This window comes from Anopheles coustani, chromosome 2 (genome assembly GCF_943734705.1).
Source record: "Anopheles coustani chromosome 2, idAnoCousDA_361_x.2, whole genome shotgun sequence".
NCBI lineage: Eukaryota > Metazoa > Arthropoda > Insecta > Diptera > Culicidae > Anopheles > Anopheles coustani.
This window is the reverse complement of record NC_071289.1, coordinates 76,039,710-76,056,282: the sequence shown is the minus strand read 5'-3', so window position 1 is coordinate 76,056,282 and position 16,573 is coordinate 76,039,710. Positions and strand designations below refer to the sequence as shown.

The 16,573-nt window shown below is 48.1% G+C and overlaps 2 protein-coding genes across 2 annotated transcripts in view; one reads left to right on the top strand and one right to left on the bottom strand.

Moving 5' to 3' along the window:
- The window catches only part of LOC131265037 (uncharacterized), a 56,325-nt gene extending 49,459 nt beyond the window's left edge, over window positions 1-6,866 (top strand). The window contains exons 6-9 of the mRNA XM_058267299.1: window positions 2,856-2,980; window positions 3,026-3,330; window positions 3,378-6,453; window positions 6,515-6,866. Coding sequence (XP_058123282.1) covers window positions 2,856-2,980; window positions 3,026-3,330; window positions 3,378-6,453; window positions 6,515-6,866 — 3,858 coding nt within the window. The remainder of the gene's footprint in view (window positions 1-2,855; window positions 2,981-3,025; window positions 3,331-3,377; window positions 6,454-6,514) is intronic.
- A 3,351-nt stretch (window positions 6,867-10,217) lies between these two features.
- Window positions 10,218-15,445, bottom strand: LOC131265036 (mucin-2-like). Its single transcript, XM_058267298.1, has 4 exons — window positions 15,416-15,445; window positions 14,084-14,612; window positions 13,673-14,032; window positions 10,218-11,429 (listed from the first exon to the last, which is right to left on the bottom strand). Exons 1-4 carry the CDS (start codon window positions 15,443-15,445, stop codon window positions 10,579-10,581), a joined length of 1,770 nt encoding a protein of 589 aa, XP_058123281.1. The 3' UTR covers window positions 10,218-10,578.
- Window positions 15,446-16,573: the final 1,128 nt, after the last annotated feature.

The following is a 16,573-nucleotide window of genomic DNA, read 5'->3' as shown; positions in this document are numbered from 1 at the left end:
GAATGTCGTTGATTTATTGGTGGGTTCGGTATAAAGCGAACGCGTCGTCCAGAACAGGCTGTTCAATCAATGTTTGTGCGCTTGCGACAGCAGAATATAAATCGATTTCTTTCGACGAAACCGAAAGGAGACATCGTAAATCTGGATTATTTCTGGCTCGCGGTGGTGACCGCATGGCATGCTTGGTTGGTAGGGTCGGAGAGAGAGAGAGTATGGAGGGAGGGAATTCTGTACGGAAATTTATGATCTCTTCAATTCGACCGAAATGCCGCTGCCTGGAGGGAGAAAAGTGTCAAGAAACGTATCCATCGGCCTCGTCTTTCGTCTAGGTGAAGGTTTTCACGTGTTGTGGGGACTTTGCAAAGGAAATAGAGTTGTGTCCGTTTAATGACCCCACTCCGTGTAGAGACCACACGTTGAGGAGTGATTTACTACCTGGAGGTGAAACGGGGCGATACTAATTAAGGATGCCGTGATGGTTCCTCAAATCGATACTTTGTTAATACTTTTACGCGAATGGTTAGTTTTCTTGAAGAGAAGCGAGGTTCATTTATAGATTTAAATTTCTTAAGGATAATTTTTGTGATAAATTCCATTGAAAAATAAGCTTTTTATCGGTTTGAATGCAAAGATTCCGAATCTGATGGAGCAATCAATTAGTACGCCACGGCACGTCTCAATGTTGGCCAAATAAAAAGGGTAATAAACCAGTAAAATGGTCTACCTTCCTACAAATTACATTTAAGTTATTGTGGTTAATTGTGGAAACCAAAACAAATCGTAAAGCGTCTCATTCTCATTAAATCGCGATGAACTGCTGGGAAAACCCGCGCCCATTTCAAATAATGGTATCGTTTCCGTGACTACCACAAAGAAACAACGCCGAATATGTGTAGGACTAGGATATGTTAGAAGAGAAATGAATTTTAGTGTCACATGATCATCCATTCATTCGATCGTGTCCATTGCCGATCGAAGTGATGCCGTAAATTAAGGCCATCGTTTAATGCTCCAGACAAATGATCATGACATGCAGCATGGTTATTGCAGAATTTAGCCATTAAATTACCATTGAACGGAAAACAAACGAGACCATCAGCATCAGCGTCGATTTAAAATTACAAATTAGCCGAGCGCGCCTTTGGGACAGCTAGATCAGATAGCGGAAAATATGTTTCAAAAACGGCACATAAATCGGGCTGCACCCGTTCGCTTCCGTCTGGCGCACGTGTGTCTTTGGGTGAGCAATCGTAGTAGCAACGAGTTGCGAAGGAAGGAGAAATGGGCATTAGCCTTCGCCGATGGATGAAAATACGACGAATCGCAAGCGCTCGGATAAAATCAACTATTACGCTGGGCGCACGTTCAGCCACACCGAAACCGCCATGGTTCGGCCATTCACTAATTCTCCTGCTTCTCCTCGTCCACCTGACGGACCTCTTGGAGCAGAAACAATGTGTCCAAGTGCGCGCCTGCTTAGCGTTGCCACTCAGACCGCTCGAACATTGGCTGGATGGAAGATTCGGAGATAGGATGCATAACCATTTTTCTCGTCCCGCCGCGACGACCCACGGTCCGACACCTGTCGATGGGGGTTTTTGTTTTCTTCCAGTTTTATGCTGCGGTTTACGGTTGCCGAGTGAAAGATTTCCATCGCCACTCGAGGTGTCGCGCATTGTAAAAAGCGTCCAAAATGGCCCATTCCCATCCCCTTCCGTGGGGTGGTTCGAAAAAGTGGTGGATCGTTGAAAAAGTTTAACTCACTTTTAATTGGACATCATTGTCGTCATTTTCGACCATTTGCTCGCTGACGAAGGGCGGTTTGAGTAGGTTCCATGGCGCCCTCTACCCGGTGGGGAGGAATTCTTTTCGATACGGAAGACACGACGATGATTAATGGTCGGTAAGTCCACCGACACCAGTTGGTCCGCGATGAACGAACGGAAAAGCGAAATGATAGGTTGATTCCGATGATCCTGGCGCATCGCCGGGTGTTTGGAGGTTTCTTTAGAACGACACGATTGGGGCTGTCCGATAAGCCAAGGCTCCTATTGTGCTCCTGGCTGGATGATTATGGCACAAACTGAAGAAGCACATTTTTTCTTAACATTCGTTGCATTCATCAGTCTTTATTTTTCACACTTTTCTCTAGACATTCTGGCAAGGAAAAAAATGGTCGAGAGTAAAAGTGAAAGTCACCCGATAACAGGGCGGCTGGGAGGCATCGAAAGTGTGAGAACAACACCCGGATCGGTAGCATTACTTGGCACAAATCGTTGGAAGTGTCTGGCAGCTTTGTACACGACGCATTTTCTTAGTTTAATTATGTTTTCTGTTTGGCTTATCACGCTTGTAGTTACAACTTCAACGGGATGCTTGCTTTAACGAAACGGGTTGGAAGACAACAGCTATCATTAATTTTTGGTTAGAATCTGAACAGTTATGGAGCAACAGTATCGGAAGATTCTACCGTACAACATCTTGATAATTTAGATTCTTGGGACTTAGAGATCATCTCAAGAGATCAAGATGATTTAAATTTAGAATATACCTAACCGTTTCAATCATTTTGCAACATCATTCAAGTCTTCTAGCAGGTCATGATGGTTGGCTTACCTTTAAAGATCGGATGGAGGCAATTAAAGTGGGCCTTGCTTTGTTTAAACCTTAGGTTTCTCACTTTTAATTGATAGCTCGATTGATCACCAATACTAGTAATTGTCTTTCGATCAATCGTTTGTCGATCAAGCACATAATGTTGCAATGGAGTAATAGAATGATTTAAGTTAAACTGAAGAGATAACGAAATAACTCAATGGAATGTTTCATTGTTCTTCTTTTCCCCCGCGTTACAGGCGATCGCCACTCTGGCGATCCTCCATGGGTTCGTGGAGTCAAAGAATGTGACCACCACTGCCGCAGGAAGATCATCGACCACGACGACGACGACGACGACGACCACGAAGACGACTGCGGCCGCGTTCAGGGGACGTCGACCGACAACGAAAGCGACGGCAGCCGCTAGGTCCACGTCCGCTACCACCAACAGCCAGACGACCGTCGGCACGAAGGCACCGACGACGAAGGAGGCCGGTAGTGACCGGGAGGCTCGCGGCAAGCGGACGCTCGAGTTCGGCAACTACGGCAACTACAACTTCATCCCGAACGTACCGGCGCACACGGCCCAGCGTCGTGTGTCGCACGCGTACCAGGATCCGGGACAGTACAACCACTTCCAGGGCAACTACATTCAGCCTCAGTACGCGTACCAGACGCACCATCAGTCGTCCGGAGCTGCATTCCCAGGTATGAGTGTAGACCTTTTCCATGGTGAGCAGTTCCGAAGTTAATGGGTTCTCATTGTTTTGCATTCGTAGCATTCGACGCGGACAGTAGCAACTCGATCGGTAACTTCCAATCGGTGCCACAGACCGTGCATCACTACATTGAGCCACCAGAGCCGATCATCGAGATCATCATCAAGGAGAGCAACGACTCTCTTCCGCTGGACGCACAAGTCCTCCTGCCCAAGCAGAAGAAGAAGAAGGAAGAGGTTCAGGTGTTCTACGTGAAGTACCACAAGGATGAGACGAACGGGCAGCTGGTGCTTGATGATCCGCTTCCGGCCATCAAGCCGATCCCGGATGAGAGTGAAGAGGAGGAGGACCCCGATCAGGAGCCGATCGTCGTGACAGCCGCACCTCCACTGAAGACAACCACGCTGCGTGCCGTCATCAACCCGGACTCGGAGAAGTACCACAGCAACAGTGGCATTCGCATTTCTTTCGGCGTTGAGGATAAGCACCAGGGAGGTCATCAGATTTCGGAATCGGAGAGTGAGTCGGTGGCGCAACCAATCGTAGCGCTGCCACAGCATGTTGCCGATCAGCAGCGTGCCAAGTCGGATGTGTTCTACCAGCAACATCAGCAGTTTGTCCAGCAGCAACACGACCGTGCCGTAAGACAGCACTACCAACAGCAACAACCGCAGCCACAGCCTCAACCGCTCCCACAGCCACATCACCATCAGCAGCAGTACCAGCAAGTACCCGTCCAGCAGCACCAACAGCAGTACCAGCAGGTGCATCATCACCAGCAGCCACAACAATTCCGTGCTCAGCCTCCACCACCACCGCCTCCTCAGCCACAACACCATCCCCAGCAGTACCAGCAACACTTCCAGCCGCAACACTACCAACCACAGCCACAACCACAGCCTCAGCCGCAGCGTGTAGTGTACAATCAGCCGCCTCCACAGCCGCAACCTCAACAACAGTATCAGTTCCGTGGACAGTTCGCTCCACCACAGCCTCAGCCTCAGCCTCAGCCACAGCAGCCTCAGTACTTCCAGCAGCAGGCACCACAGCCGCGTCCTCAGCAGGTTCGATTCCCAGCACCGCAGCAACAGCAACCGCAGCCGCAGCCACAAACCTACTACCAGCCGCAACCGCAACCTCAAGTCGCTCCAGCTCAGCCACCTCCACAGTTCCAGCGCGTGCAGGAGTACCAGCAGCCGAAACCGATCCCAATCCCGCTGCACAACATCAACCAACAACCTCCGCTACGCCAACAGTACACTCCTCAGCAGTCGGTGCAACAGCAACCGCCGCAACCTCAGCCACAGTTTAACCAACCGTTCAACAACTTCTACAAACCTCAGCCGCAGCCTACTCCGCCGCAGCAACAGCAACTTCAGCAGCAACAACAGTTCCGCAAGCCGGCACCTCCGCCACCATCGACCCAGCAGCAGCCTCCCTTCCACGCGCAACGACCCGCTCAGGTTGCTCAGGTTCAAAACACATTCCAGGCTCAGAACGAACGACCAAACCTGCGCGGATCGTTCTACGATGCGTCCCGCCCCGTTCAAGGAGGATTGGTACAACAGGCCGCACCCAACCTTGGACCAACGCGAGCTCCCGAACAATCGCGCCCTGTCTCTCCATCGAGCCTCACCGATACGGAACATCTGGCGAACCTGAAGCACGTCCTTCCGGCCGGCGGTGAACTGGTTGCGTCGGTGTCGAAGTACGAAAAGCACATCACGGAAACCATCGGCAGCGGCGGACAGCAGCGTGTCCAGCAGGCAACCCCGAACCGGCCGCCCTTCTACAACATCCAACCGTCGCAGGAGTTGATCAGCCACTCGGTGGAGCCGACGATCGAAAATGTCCCGCAAAACATTGGCCCACTGGCGACGAACATTGGACCCCTGCCGTCGCCCCAGAAGTACGTGAGTCAGCAGGCAGCGCAGGTGATTCCGAACTCGCAGCCACTGAACTTTGGAGTGAACCCACGCTTCAACGCGAACGCATTCGCGAACGGTCAGGGTACGGCTAGCTCTACGCCTTCCACCGTCGGTACGACGCGCACGACCTATTCGCCGACGTTCTCGACAACGCCACGCACAACCGCCGCCCAACGGTACACGGCAACGCCAACTCCCACGACTCGCACACCAACGCCGACTACGACGCCGACTCCTACCACCCGCTCGGCGGAAGAGGAACGGAACGCAAATGAGAAGAAACAGAAGGCACTCTTCGAGCTGCCCGATGAGGTACCGGAGGATTTGAGGGCGCAGCTGCTTTCGTCGGGAATTCTGGAGAACGCCGACATCAGCGTGCTGGACTACGATAAGATCGGTGAGACGGCGCTGGAAAACTTGCCGCCAGAGCATCTGGCCAACTTCTTCAACGCCGGCGGTGGCTCGCAGCTGGCCGGCTCGAGCAACGTGCTGTCGGTGGTGAAGCCGAACGGGGACAAGCTGGCGGAGAAGTTCATCACGCAGAACCATGAGGTCAAGGGTAAGCGGGATGAGCGCGATCGGTACGAGATTGTGAAGCACGACGAGAAAGCGGCCGGTGCGGAGGAAGATCAACCGACGATCGTGACGATGCCGGAGCGTCAGAATGTCGACCTGAAGGTGGTGCGGTTTGATTCGAGCAACCAGAAGAACGTCACCGACCGGTATATCAAGCAGGACTCGACCATTCTGCCGTCGGTGGATATTACCAGCGAGCAGGAGCAGGCGGACTCATCGGCAGACCCGGTGTTCAACCGCTACCTACCACTGAAGATCAACGGTGCTCAGTTCCCGATTCCGGATGTAGCCGAGCTGCGTGGACGTCGAATTGCCAGTGTCGTCGTGTTGGCTCCAGTCGACGGTGGATCACCTGCGGCGGGTAAGAGCGGTGAGAGTGGCAGCGAAGAAGGTGCTGGCTCTGGAGGTTCGTTCCTGATCAACGCCGAGGACGACAGTAACACAGGAGACGACCAGCAGCAGTCGCGTTTCGAACGGGATGTCCTATTGGACTCGCAGCGTATCAAATTCATTGCCGGTGAGGCGCTAAAGCAGCTCATCAAGAAGCCGTCGCGTGAGAACTTCCGCCGGTGGCTCGATCGTGAGGGCAAGACGGAGGTCGATCTGCAGAGTGTGGTGCTCCTGGTGACGAGGTAATAGAGTGTACTTCACTGCACGAATCGGGCCAATACTCACCATCTTATTTACTTTTAGGAATGATAACAACGAACAGGAAATCTTCATGTACGACATCGCGACGAAGGGCGTAACGCATCTCAGTGGTGAACTATCCGCCGCCTTCGTGCAGGTCGCCGAGGATAACGCCAAGACGCAGAACTTCGACGAAGTGTCATCGATCGTGGACACCGGCATCGTGGAGCAGATGGAGACCAAGTCGTCGCAGGAGTCATCGCTCGACTACGGTGCGTCCTCCTACGCGCTCACGTCCTCCGAGGAGCAGGAAGAGCAGCAGGCACAGGCATCGGAGCGGGAAGCGATCTACGTCTACCCGGAGAACTACCGGGGGCTCGAGGTCAGCTCAGGCTACAGTAACATTAAGAAGTAAGCCCGTAGCCGACGCAGCAACCAGGATCGAACATAAGGCTCACGATGGCCTAACGCGATAGTTCAAATTGTGCTTAAAGTAACACTTATCACGCCGTTGCCAAGCGCTACTGCCAATGCACAGCGAGAGTCAACACACGTGAGCGAGAAATGTGTATGAATGTATGTGTCTGTCTGTCTGTCTGTGGCGAGTGTATGTTGTGGGTACGTATTGTGTACGTGTGCGTTGACGCCAATTGAAGGATTTCCCGGCAGTAGCAGCTCAAGACGTATGTAGCACGAACATAGCGATCAGCAAAGGAAAACAAAACGAATTGAGGAGCCTAGAGCAGGATGAAACCTCCCGGAGCAATCCTTCCAAGGACAAAGTGTAAATAATGAAACCGTCGCCGGAAGCTTGACGCTACTGCGACATTTGTTAAGTGTTTAGTGTTTTAGTGTCGTTTCCGAAGGACAGCGACTTTTTAGGTAGGACAATTGATGTATCGAAAAAGAGAACAAAAAAAAAACACATGAACCTAAACAGATTTTTCCAAGTTGCCAGAATTCACTCGATCGCGATCGATACGATCCACGGGGGTGAAGAAACGCTAAACTTTTCTTTCCCCCGTCCCGATCGATCGGTTGCAATCGAGGATCTTTTGAGAGGATGTCGTACTATCTAGGGTAGGATGTGTCGGTTAGCATTATCTTTTGCAACCTGTTATTAAACATTTAAACAGTTTTAGAGTTTGCAAAAGAGTTACGAAGAAGATTCAAAATTTCAAAATTTAAAAAGATTTACAGAGACAGGGAGATACGTACCGAGCGAAAGATGGTTGGATTGTTGGTTAATCACCGAACATTCTGTAAATTATTAGATTTTCCGCATTATTCCGTCCGAAGTCGATCTCGGTACCGAGACGCGACGCTTTGTTTTGCGCTATGACTTTATGTTGAACTTTTGTTGTTTTTCCTTAAAATTACGCCTTTCGATTGCTCACGTGAGCGAATTTTCCCATTTTGTTGTAAATTATGAAACTAAACCTCTACCTGTAATACTCTTTTTCCTGACAATGGAATTTATTATTTCAATAAAATGTTAATAGTATAGAAAATGTAATGTTGTAGCAGCTTTATTACTTACTGTGTTTAAAATGCTAATTTATTTTCATTCGAAATTGTCTCTTCAAAATGGCAATTTAAAAATCTGTCCCATAAAATGTCCACCGTTTGCCTACATTTAGGCGCATATCATTGATCGGATTGTTAGACAAATATTTCAAAATGAACGTTATAAAATGGGCGTTCATTCAAAGATCAATATTGATTGTTAGTTATAACTGATGTTGCTGACCAACGCTCATAAACCCAAACCGAATCGTAAACTTCTCGATACCAAGTGCAAAAACACACGAATCGAAAGAAACGTGAAGCTAGGGGAAGAAAAATCAATAAGTGGGAATAGTTGCGCAAAGATTGTCTATACACGACGATTGACGCGTAAAATATTACAAAGCATTATGTGCTGACATAATATGGCATAAAAGGAGAAGCGGTATTTGAAGCAATTTAGTGTCAAATTTAAATTCATACGAATAACTTGGGTTTCACTATTTCGCTATCTGGATTCTCTGTCAACCCTTATGCGAAACCTCAAAGAGTTTGGATTCCCCCTTCTAATAATCCCCGTTTACCGCATAGGCCTCCAAACACAACCATGATGCGACTAGCTTAAAGTTAACCGAGAGTCAGAGTTTTTAGCATAAGTTCCGCAGAGTACCAGTAATTCTTTCCGTAGCTAAACGCGTCAATGAGTTTCACGAGAACTGCTTGTCGAAACGTGTCGTAACAACTCATATTCAGCGTCAAAGATCAACAAGTTCGCGAAATATCAAGCATTTTTCCCATGACTGTTAACGCTGAGTAATTTGTAAACTTTATATGGAATAACCATTCTTGGGTGCGGAGAGAAGATAGTAAAAAAAGATTTCAATTAGCTTCTGATCAAGCGTAAATTTTCGATCGCTGTTTTGGATGGGTGGCTAATATTTACCAAGTTGATATGCGAAGAGCAATAGAGAGACTTGGTAAATATTTGCCGCGTCCTTGCATCAGAAACAATGATCCGAAGTTTGCGTTTGATCACCTTCATTACTTTGTCCCTTCTGGTGACTGCACTATACTTGACTTTTAGAATGCAATTTCGGTACGCTGAAAGGATGAATATTAATGAAGATGTAGAAAAAGGATGGGTTAATTTAACCATGTCACAGTACGTCTTCATGTAAAATAAAAGAAAAGAGCAGCGGAATGTTGAAAATATCGATGTTTTTCGATCCACGATTTATTCATTACACTTAACCTTTCGATTCTGCATTGTCGCTCGGCTGAAAGGTTGAATGTAAATAAAGATGTTAAAAAAAACAGATATATCTCAATTTTAACGATTTCACATTGGAGATGCAGTTTGGAATGGTTCGAGAGCTCCATGCAATCATCAGAGAAGAATGGCGAAAGATACCCTTGACCTGAGCAATTCGATCCCAAACCATTTTTTATAAGATTTCTGAAAAACATCAAACAAATTAAGCACTTATTGTGGATTTTGAAGGATTATCTTGGTTCATTGAAATAAGTTTTGTTGCGTTTATATTGACTACAGGACAGTTGATAGTTTCACTACACCTTTCGGTAAAATAGAAGAAACAGGCATCGAAATGCCGAAAATATCGATGTTTTTCTGCTCAACGCACCGATACTGGATGATTTGAAAGGAAGGATTCATATTTAAATTGGTACAATTTAGGAATTTTATTGCCTCCGATTGATTTCTGCTAAACCTGCTCACAACCGTTGGGCGGATGGATGCCACTAGCGTTCGGCTGGGAAAAAAATAACGCCATCCGTTCACTAACCACCGAGGTTTGTCCGCCCTATCGGTTGATTCGAATTCCAACTCGGAAATCTATCGCCGATGAAGGTGACTACACTACAAAGCGACAACTAATTAGTTTATATTCTCGACGATTGAACATCGGATTGAATCCCTTTCGATAGTTGATCGACATGTTTTTTTCTTTTCTACTCAGGTGCGCTCCAGTTTTGCATAACTGGATTCCACGCTACGTCAGTCGATGTTTTGGCGCATTATTTTTCCACTCAACTCATCCTTTGACAAAAGTGTTTTTTTTTCTCTATTCTATTCCAATTAGTTGTCACCTTGCTACCGTTTGGTAAGAAGCTTAAGCTTGGTTAAATAGACGATAAGTGGCAACAACTTAAGCCTAATGGTTTTCTCAAGGAGTGCAGCTTTTCTCAAAATAGAAAAAAACACCTCAAACAATTGTTTCAACACCTCTGTTTCGAGTTCGATAGTCGTATATAAAATACTTCAGAGATTTAATTTCCGGCTGGATATTACCATATTCCCATTTTCCCTTCTCTGTCAAGGCCTTCTCAGGTTTCCTTAATCACATCACAACCAGTTCCTTGTTCTTCCTAATCGAAGCAGTCATTTGTGTTGAAAGGTGCAGAGTTCCGCTTTGGAGAAGAAAATGCCTCATCGTTAACTGAAACTTCCAAGGGGTAACGTGGCAGGTTCTAGGTACCCGAGTAGATTTTCTTATTTCTTTCCATAACTTTCCATCCAAATGTAAAGTGTAACGAATTGCGCGGTTATTCTGGGTCGATGGTATTCTGATAATTGTTTTATTAAAACTTTCGAAGATGGCCTACAGTAGCTGGAAGAGGTTCTGGCGCGAGACTAGGTACGACACGTCCTTTTTAGGCGCATTATTTTTGGGCGGCAGATAGTCGTTGCTGGGTGGCAAATAGGCATTGTTCGGTGGGCAGGGGGGTGGCGGCGGCGGCAGGTAACTCGGTGCACACGACTTCGTCACGGTGGTGACTACCGGCACGGTCTCCGTGCGCGTGACGGTGGTAATCAGGGGCTTCGTCACCGTGCTGGTTAGGCGTTCCGTTTTAGTGCTAACCTGAGTAAAGGTCGTCGGTTCGACGATGGTGGACGTGATGTAGCTGGTGGTGGGGATGAAGTTGGTTTCCGTCTTGGTCCTGTAGTCGGTGACGGTTTTGGTGGAGGTAACGGGTGGGAGCGTCGATGTGACCGTGCGCACCACCGTCGTCGGGACGATGCGGGTCGAGGTGCTGGTTTTCGTCAGCGTGCTGGTCTGCGTTTCCGTTTCCGTTTCCGTTTCATAGGACGTTGCGGTCGTAGTAGACGTGAGGGTCCTGGTGCGGTAGTCGGTGCGCGTCGTGGTGACTGGGGGCAAGGTAACGTACTCCGGTACCACCTCCCTGCTGTAAAGCGTCGTGGTGCTAGTCCTTGTGGTTGTCGTCGGGACGAACTGCGTTTTGAAGACGGTCTGGTAGTCCGTTTGCACGACGGTCTCGGGTCTACAGGGCTCTTGTAATTGACAGCTTGGCTTGGGATAGTCGTATCCCGTGAAGGTAGGAGTAGAGTACTCGTATCCTTCGAACATAGGGTTCGCACCAACCACCGCCAACAGTGTGGCCACGAAAATCACCACCGGTCCTTTCATGTTTACGTTCACTCGAACACTCACTCGATCCGAAGCAAAATCAACTCACACTCGAAGATAGAATGCCACTACAGAAACTTCTGCTCTGTTCGGTATCTTTCCGGAAGCTACCCGTAATGATCTCGAAGCGCGCGCGCACTAGGGACGACGTTTCGCCGCGTACTGTCACCGGTTCGGGTCAGAACGTTCGGCTTTATACGGGCCCGTCCGTGCAGAACCTGCCGAGCAAGTATCTTGCGCGGATCCACCTCATTTTAAGAGCATCATCCTTTCATCATCCCCCCGCTGTGGTTTGATGGTAGCGGCACCGCTCCCTCCGTGAAGCCGGTTCATATTGCCGCTTTCTGTTACATAAAACCGAATCCACCACCCGAGAACCCGATGAGTCCGATTGCGGTGCTTCGCTCCGTGCGCCGTACTTTTGGCCTCCGAAAGGTAACACGGCTGCTAATGAGGACGACTCGCGAAGACGGCCCGGACATCCGATATCGCCTGTACTGTGATGCCCCGTTTGGCGTGACGAGGCTCGTGAAAGTGAATCGCTCGTTCGCGACAAGGTAAAGCGAAACATTGTTGAACACCGTACGCCACCGCATTTTGACAGGACCGAGCGGGCTCCGGATGGCGTGACAATTCCCACCAGCCAAGTTGAGGGAACTGATATGGCCCTATCTAAAGTAGTTCTAACAACCAACCAGCTTGGTCTTTGAGTCAAGTAGCTGATAGCTATCTCTTGCTCTTCACAGCACGCAGCCTCACTTATCATGATTTACTATCGACATTTTGTACGCTCGCCCTCAGGATCCGGTTTTGCGGAACCCCGTTGGAGCCCGAATTCGGGATGGTGGTGATCTTCATTTATTCCTCGTTTTCTGCGCGTCCTCCACAGAATGAGGGAGTGTAACAGGGAACAAGAACACAAACGATGGTTGGACTTTTCGGGATAGAATCGGTTCAGTTTTGGGTCATTTTTCCTCATTTATAATTCCGCGAGTCGGAGTTGTCGTCGTCTTCCAGCCGTCCCAAGTTCTTACTCTCGCGCAAGCTGCAACAATCGGTCTGCCAAAAACAAGCAAGAATACAGATCTCGTTCTTCAGACGACATTCTTCGAATGGGCGTTGGTTCGTGCCCGAGATCCTCGGCCGATTATAGTCGAACACAGACGGGCCAGGGAGGAGAAAAGAAAACGTTATTATTCGGTTCTATCGCACGGTCATTGACGTTTGGCGTCTTCGGTTCTTTCTTCCGCGATTTCGCGATCCAGTAGGCTGAGGATGGGTAATATTACCGAAAAATGTTAGTTTTGATTCCCAGCGGGCACACACACACACGCATGGCAAAGAGTTTCTGGACCAGGACCAGTTTGGGAACGAAACAACCAGATGGCATTTCGGAGGCGATCAATAAAACTCCTAAAATTTGCCTCCGCAACGAATTGGAAACCTAAAGAGCACATTGATCGTTAAATAAGGGATCAAATGGTAAGCGATGGTTTATTGGTGGTGTTGTATTTTGCAGCGGAGTGCACTTAAAACATAAACCTTCCAACCTGAATGAAGAAGGTAACCCCAAATTGCATTACGATCCTGCACGATCGATTGGAGATGCAGGGGTCCAGGTCATTAAATCAACTGTCTGGAGTAAAGGTGAACAGACCACAAAGAATATCCCTGTTTCCGAAAGATAAGATAAGCGCTGCACTGAGTTTCTTGTTGTTTTTAGTCGAGTTCGCACAATGTTGGGACGCGTCATCCAGAATGTTATCGTTCGGTTTCTTTCGAAATGTCGGCTGAACGCAAATTAGCATAAGTTATTCAAGCTTAGAGCTGAACCTGCCTGTTCCCGTCACTGATCGTATGCTCCGGCGTATGGTTCTGGAGATCTTCATTCTAATTTTTGCTGCTGGAAGTATTTTTGGCATCATCGTATGTTCGGTCATTGTGTTTATAGTGTGTAAAGGAGGCAACCGGATTGGTAAGAAAGAAACTCCAACGGTATTGGTATAAATAGCTGTAGTATATTTACGATTAGTATTAGCTTATGTCCGCCTACCGGACCAGCTTAACTGTGGTTGGATTTACGTTTGGTTTTGTAGAAATAAACGCCAACGCAAGTCGAGAACTAGTTCTGTTTGTGTTGGTTTTTGTTTTGGTAAGCTTAAGAGGGTAATTTTGATGCAATAATGAGCGCACCCTCTTTTCATTTTAGATTATCACAAACAGTGAAGATTACAACCAAACGGAGATGGAAGTCTTCAGTTATCCGAAGCGCACGATCCGCTGGAGAGGTTAAACTTGCACAGCAGCCAGTTCATAAGCCCGGCCGGAGGTTGTCCCTGGGAACTGGCGGCATTGTTGCGGTCCAAGTAGATGATGTTGATGGCCGGCTGTGAGAGCTGGTCGGGAGCGGAACCGCCCGGAATAATCTCATTCGATTCCAGCCGCTCGCCGGACGCAGGACGGCCGGGAGCGAGTCCGAATCGGGTCGGACTCGAATCGAACACGGACGCTCGCTTGATCGGGCCGGGTTGCTGCTGCTGAACGAAGGTGGAGATGAAGGTGCCCTGGTTCGAGCCCTGGCTTGTAGAGGTCTGAGTGAACCCGGCACCGGTCTGGGAAATGGCTGCTCCTGCCTGGGAAAATCCTGCACCCGCCGGGGGGAGACCCGGTTCGGAACCGATACGCTGAGACAGGTACTCCTTCGCTGGCGGCTCCACCGGAAGGTAAGTGTTCGGGGGTGGTGTCGGCGGCGGTAGGTACGTGTTCGGCTGACAGTAGGTTGTGGTGAGCAGCGAGGTGACGGTCGTGGGCCGGATCTCGGTGGTGATGGACGTGCTGTACTCGGTCAACGTGAAGGTGAGCGAGAGAGTCTCGGTGTTGGTTTGCGTTTGCACCACCGGCGGAAGGGTGACGTAGGTCGTCTCCAGTCGGGTGCTGGTGATCGGCGGCAGGGTCTGCGTTTCCGTTAGGAACGCCGTGGACACGATGGTCTGGTAGTCCGTGACGGTGCTCGTGCTCGGAAGGACCAGCGGACACTTGGGCGTCGTGTAGGTGTAGCCTTCGTTGAACGGCTTGGAGGGCTTTGGGTAGTTGTAGCCGGTGAACGGGGGAGGCGTGGTTGGGCGGGGGTAATTGTAGCCCGTGTCACTCTGGCACTTTACAGATGCCAGTGCCCAGATGGTGCAAATGAGAAGTGGAGTTGAGATCTGCAAAATGTATGTGAAAGTAAGTGCTCTTCACACAAAGGGATCGCTGCGAAACGTTTTTCAAATCTTTCTTTCAAAATGCCTCTAAAATGAGTTCTAATGGATTGGCCATAAGCTAATCTTGTTGTTTATGAGATCTTGTTATCAAATCCTATGCCCTAACAGTTCGAACAGGATATTGGTGTAGGCACTTATATTAGGTGTAAAAATAGGTTTGTGCAGTAAGCACATTTAAAAAAATATACTTTTTTAAATATCATTTGAGGTGCAGCATTTATTGATTTTTAATATTGTTTATGATGGTACCACAAATGGAATGATTACTGTTTTGTGCAAATACCACATTGTGTTTACCGAAAGAAGTTCATACAAGTAAAAATTAGAGTATACTGGATTTAACATTAATATTTTCAATAATTGCTTCAAATGTGAAAAATTATATTTGAATGTGAAGTGAAGTTAGAGATTTACCATTCCACAGAACAATATTTAATTTGAAAATGTTATTTTGTTTGTCGTTTAATAAAACTAGATCGATGGATAAGATGACTATAACAAAGTTTCATGCAAATGTTGAATAACCAAACAAAATAACGCATATAAATGATTTTTTGCAATTTGCATCAACATGAAATGTGTGCACACTTTCTTGAGCACCTAATAAACATAGAAATTCAAAATCTCATCCCATTTAGAATCCTCTTGTAATTCTTGTGTTTTTAGGGAAATCTTCTCCTTCGTCCCGCTTTAAATGGTTCAGTTTCTTGCCATTTAAAAAAAAGTGGTATCAATTAATTCAAAACCTTCCGCTTGAGTTCGTCGACGCCCTGCATGCCGCATTCCTTATCGCCAATCTTCCCTTCAAAAGTGATCGTAAAATCAACCGAAAGTAACCAGTTTTCGCTGAAAGATGCTGTCATTTGCAAGTCAATGTTGTTCTAACTGATTGGCTTCAGAGTAGGCGGCGGAATTCATATTTGATACACAAATGTCACGCGTCCGCGAACAACATCCTTTGCCCGATGTGGATGAGTTCTCCAGAATCAAAAAAGGGGATCGTTAGCTTAGGGATTTTGAGTTGGATTGATCCCTGTTTCCTTATTGTTTTGTTTGCCAACACATTCCTTCAAGTTATTTATTCGTACGATAACGAACCACTGATCTACGCAACATCAGAGTAGAAAAGTAGATTCGGTCGTTCAAGAGTTTCACAAAATCCTGCGAGCTTCTGTTAGGCAACTCGGGCCTTCGGGTCCCGAGGTGAGTTCTGTAGTCAATCACACAGAATCGTTTCGCGGAAGGGAGGGCGTGATTTGACCTTTCGCAAACGTCGGGCGTCTTGGTCCACCCGAGGCCACGTTCATCTTCTTTCGCAAGGTCTCCTAGATACGGCGGGGCTTTATCTAGGCACGCACATGAATCACCCCGCACTGGCCGTTTGTTAGCAAACATCGCTACCACACATCACCATCCATCACCGTCCGGTCCGTTAGTGTCAGTTTCGTTCGGCAGCACTCCCAGCGGGTTGCGTTCCTCCTCGTGCGGACTTTGCAGAGGGCCACCCTTTTTCCCACCGTTCTTAAATCACTTTCCATTCCACAAATGGGACGGCTGCCCGCAGATTCACTTGGGGAGAGGCTTTGAAAACCATTTGAACAATTCGTGGCGTCCCTTTGTCAGTCCCATGATTTCCGTTTCTTAAACGATTGCACTTCTAAGACACATATTCTTCATTTACCATGTTGTTGAAGTTGGTAAAACGAGGACGCACTCAAGGATGGTTCAATTAGAAACGTCGGTTATGAACGGGACACTAAACTTGTTAGCACAAACATGCAACACTGCGCTCCTTCGTTGCAACTGCACTGAAATGCTTCTCCTAGAAAACCGCAGGGCTCCAGAACCGAACCACAACACTGGACGTCTTCGAGTCTCTGCTGTCCAGCAACTGAACTGCCCAA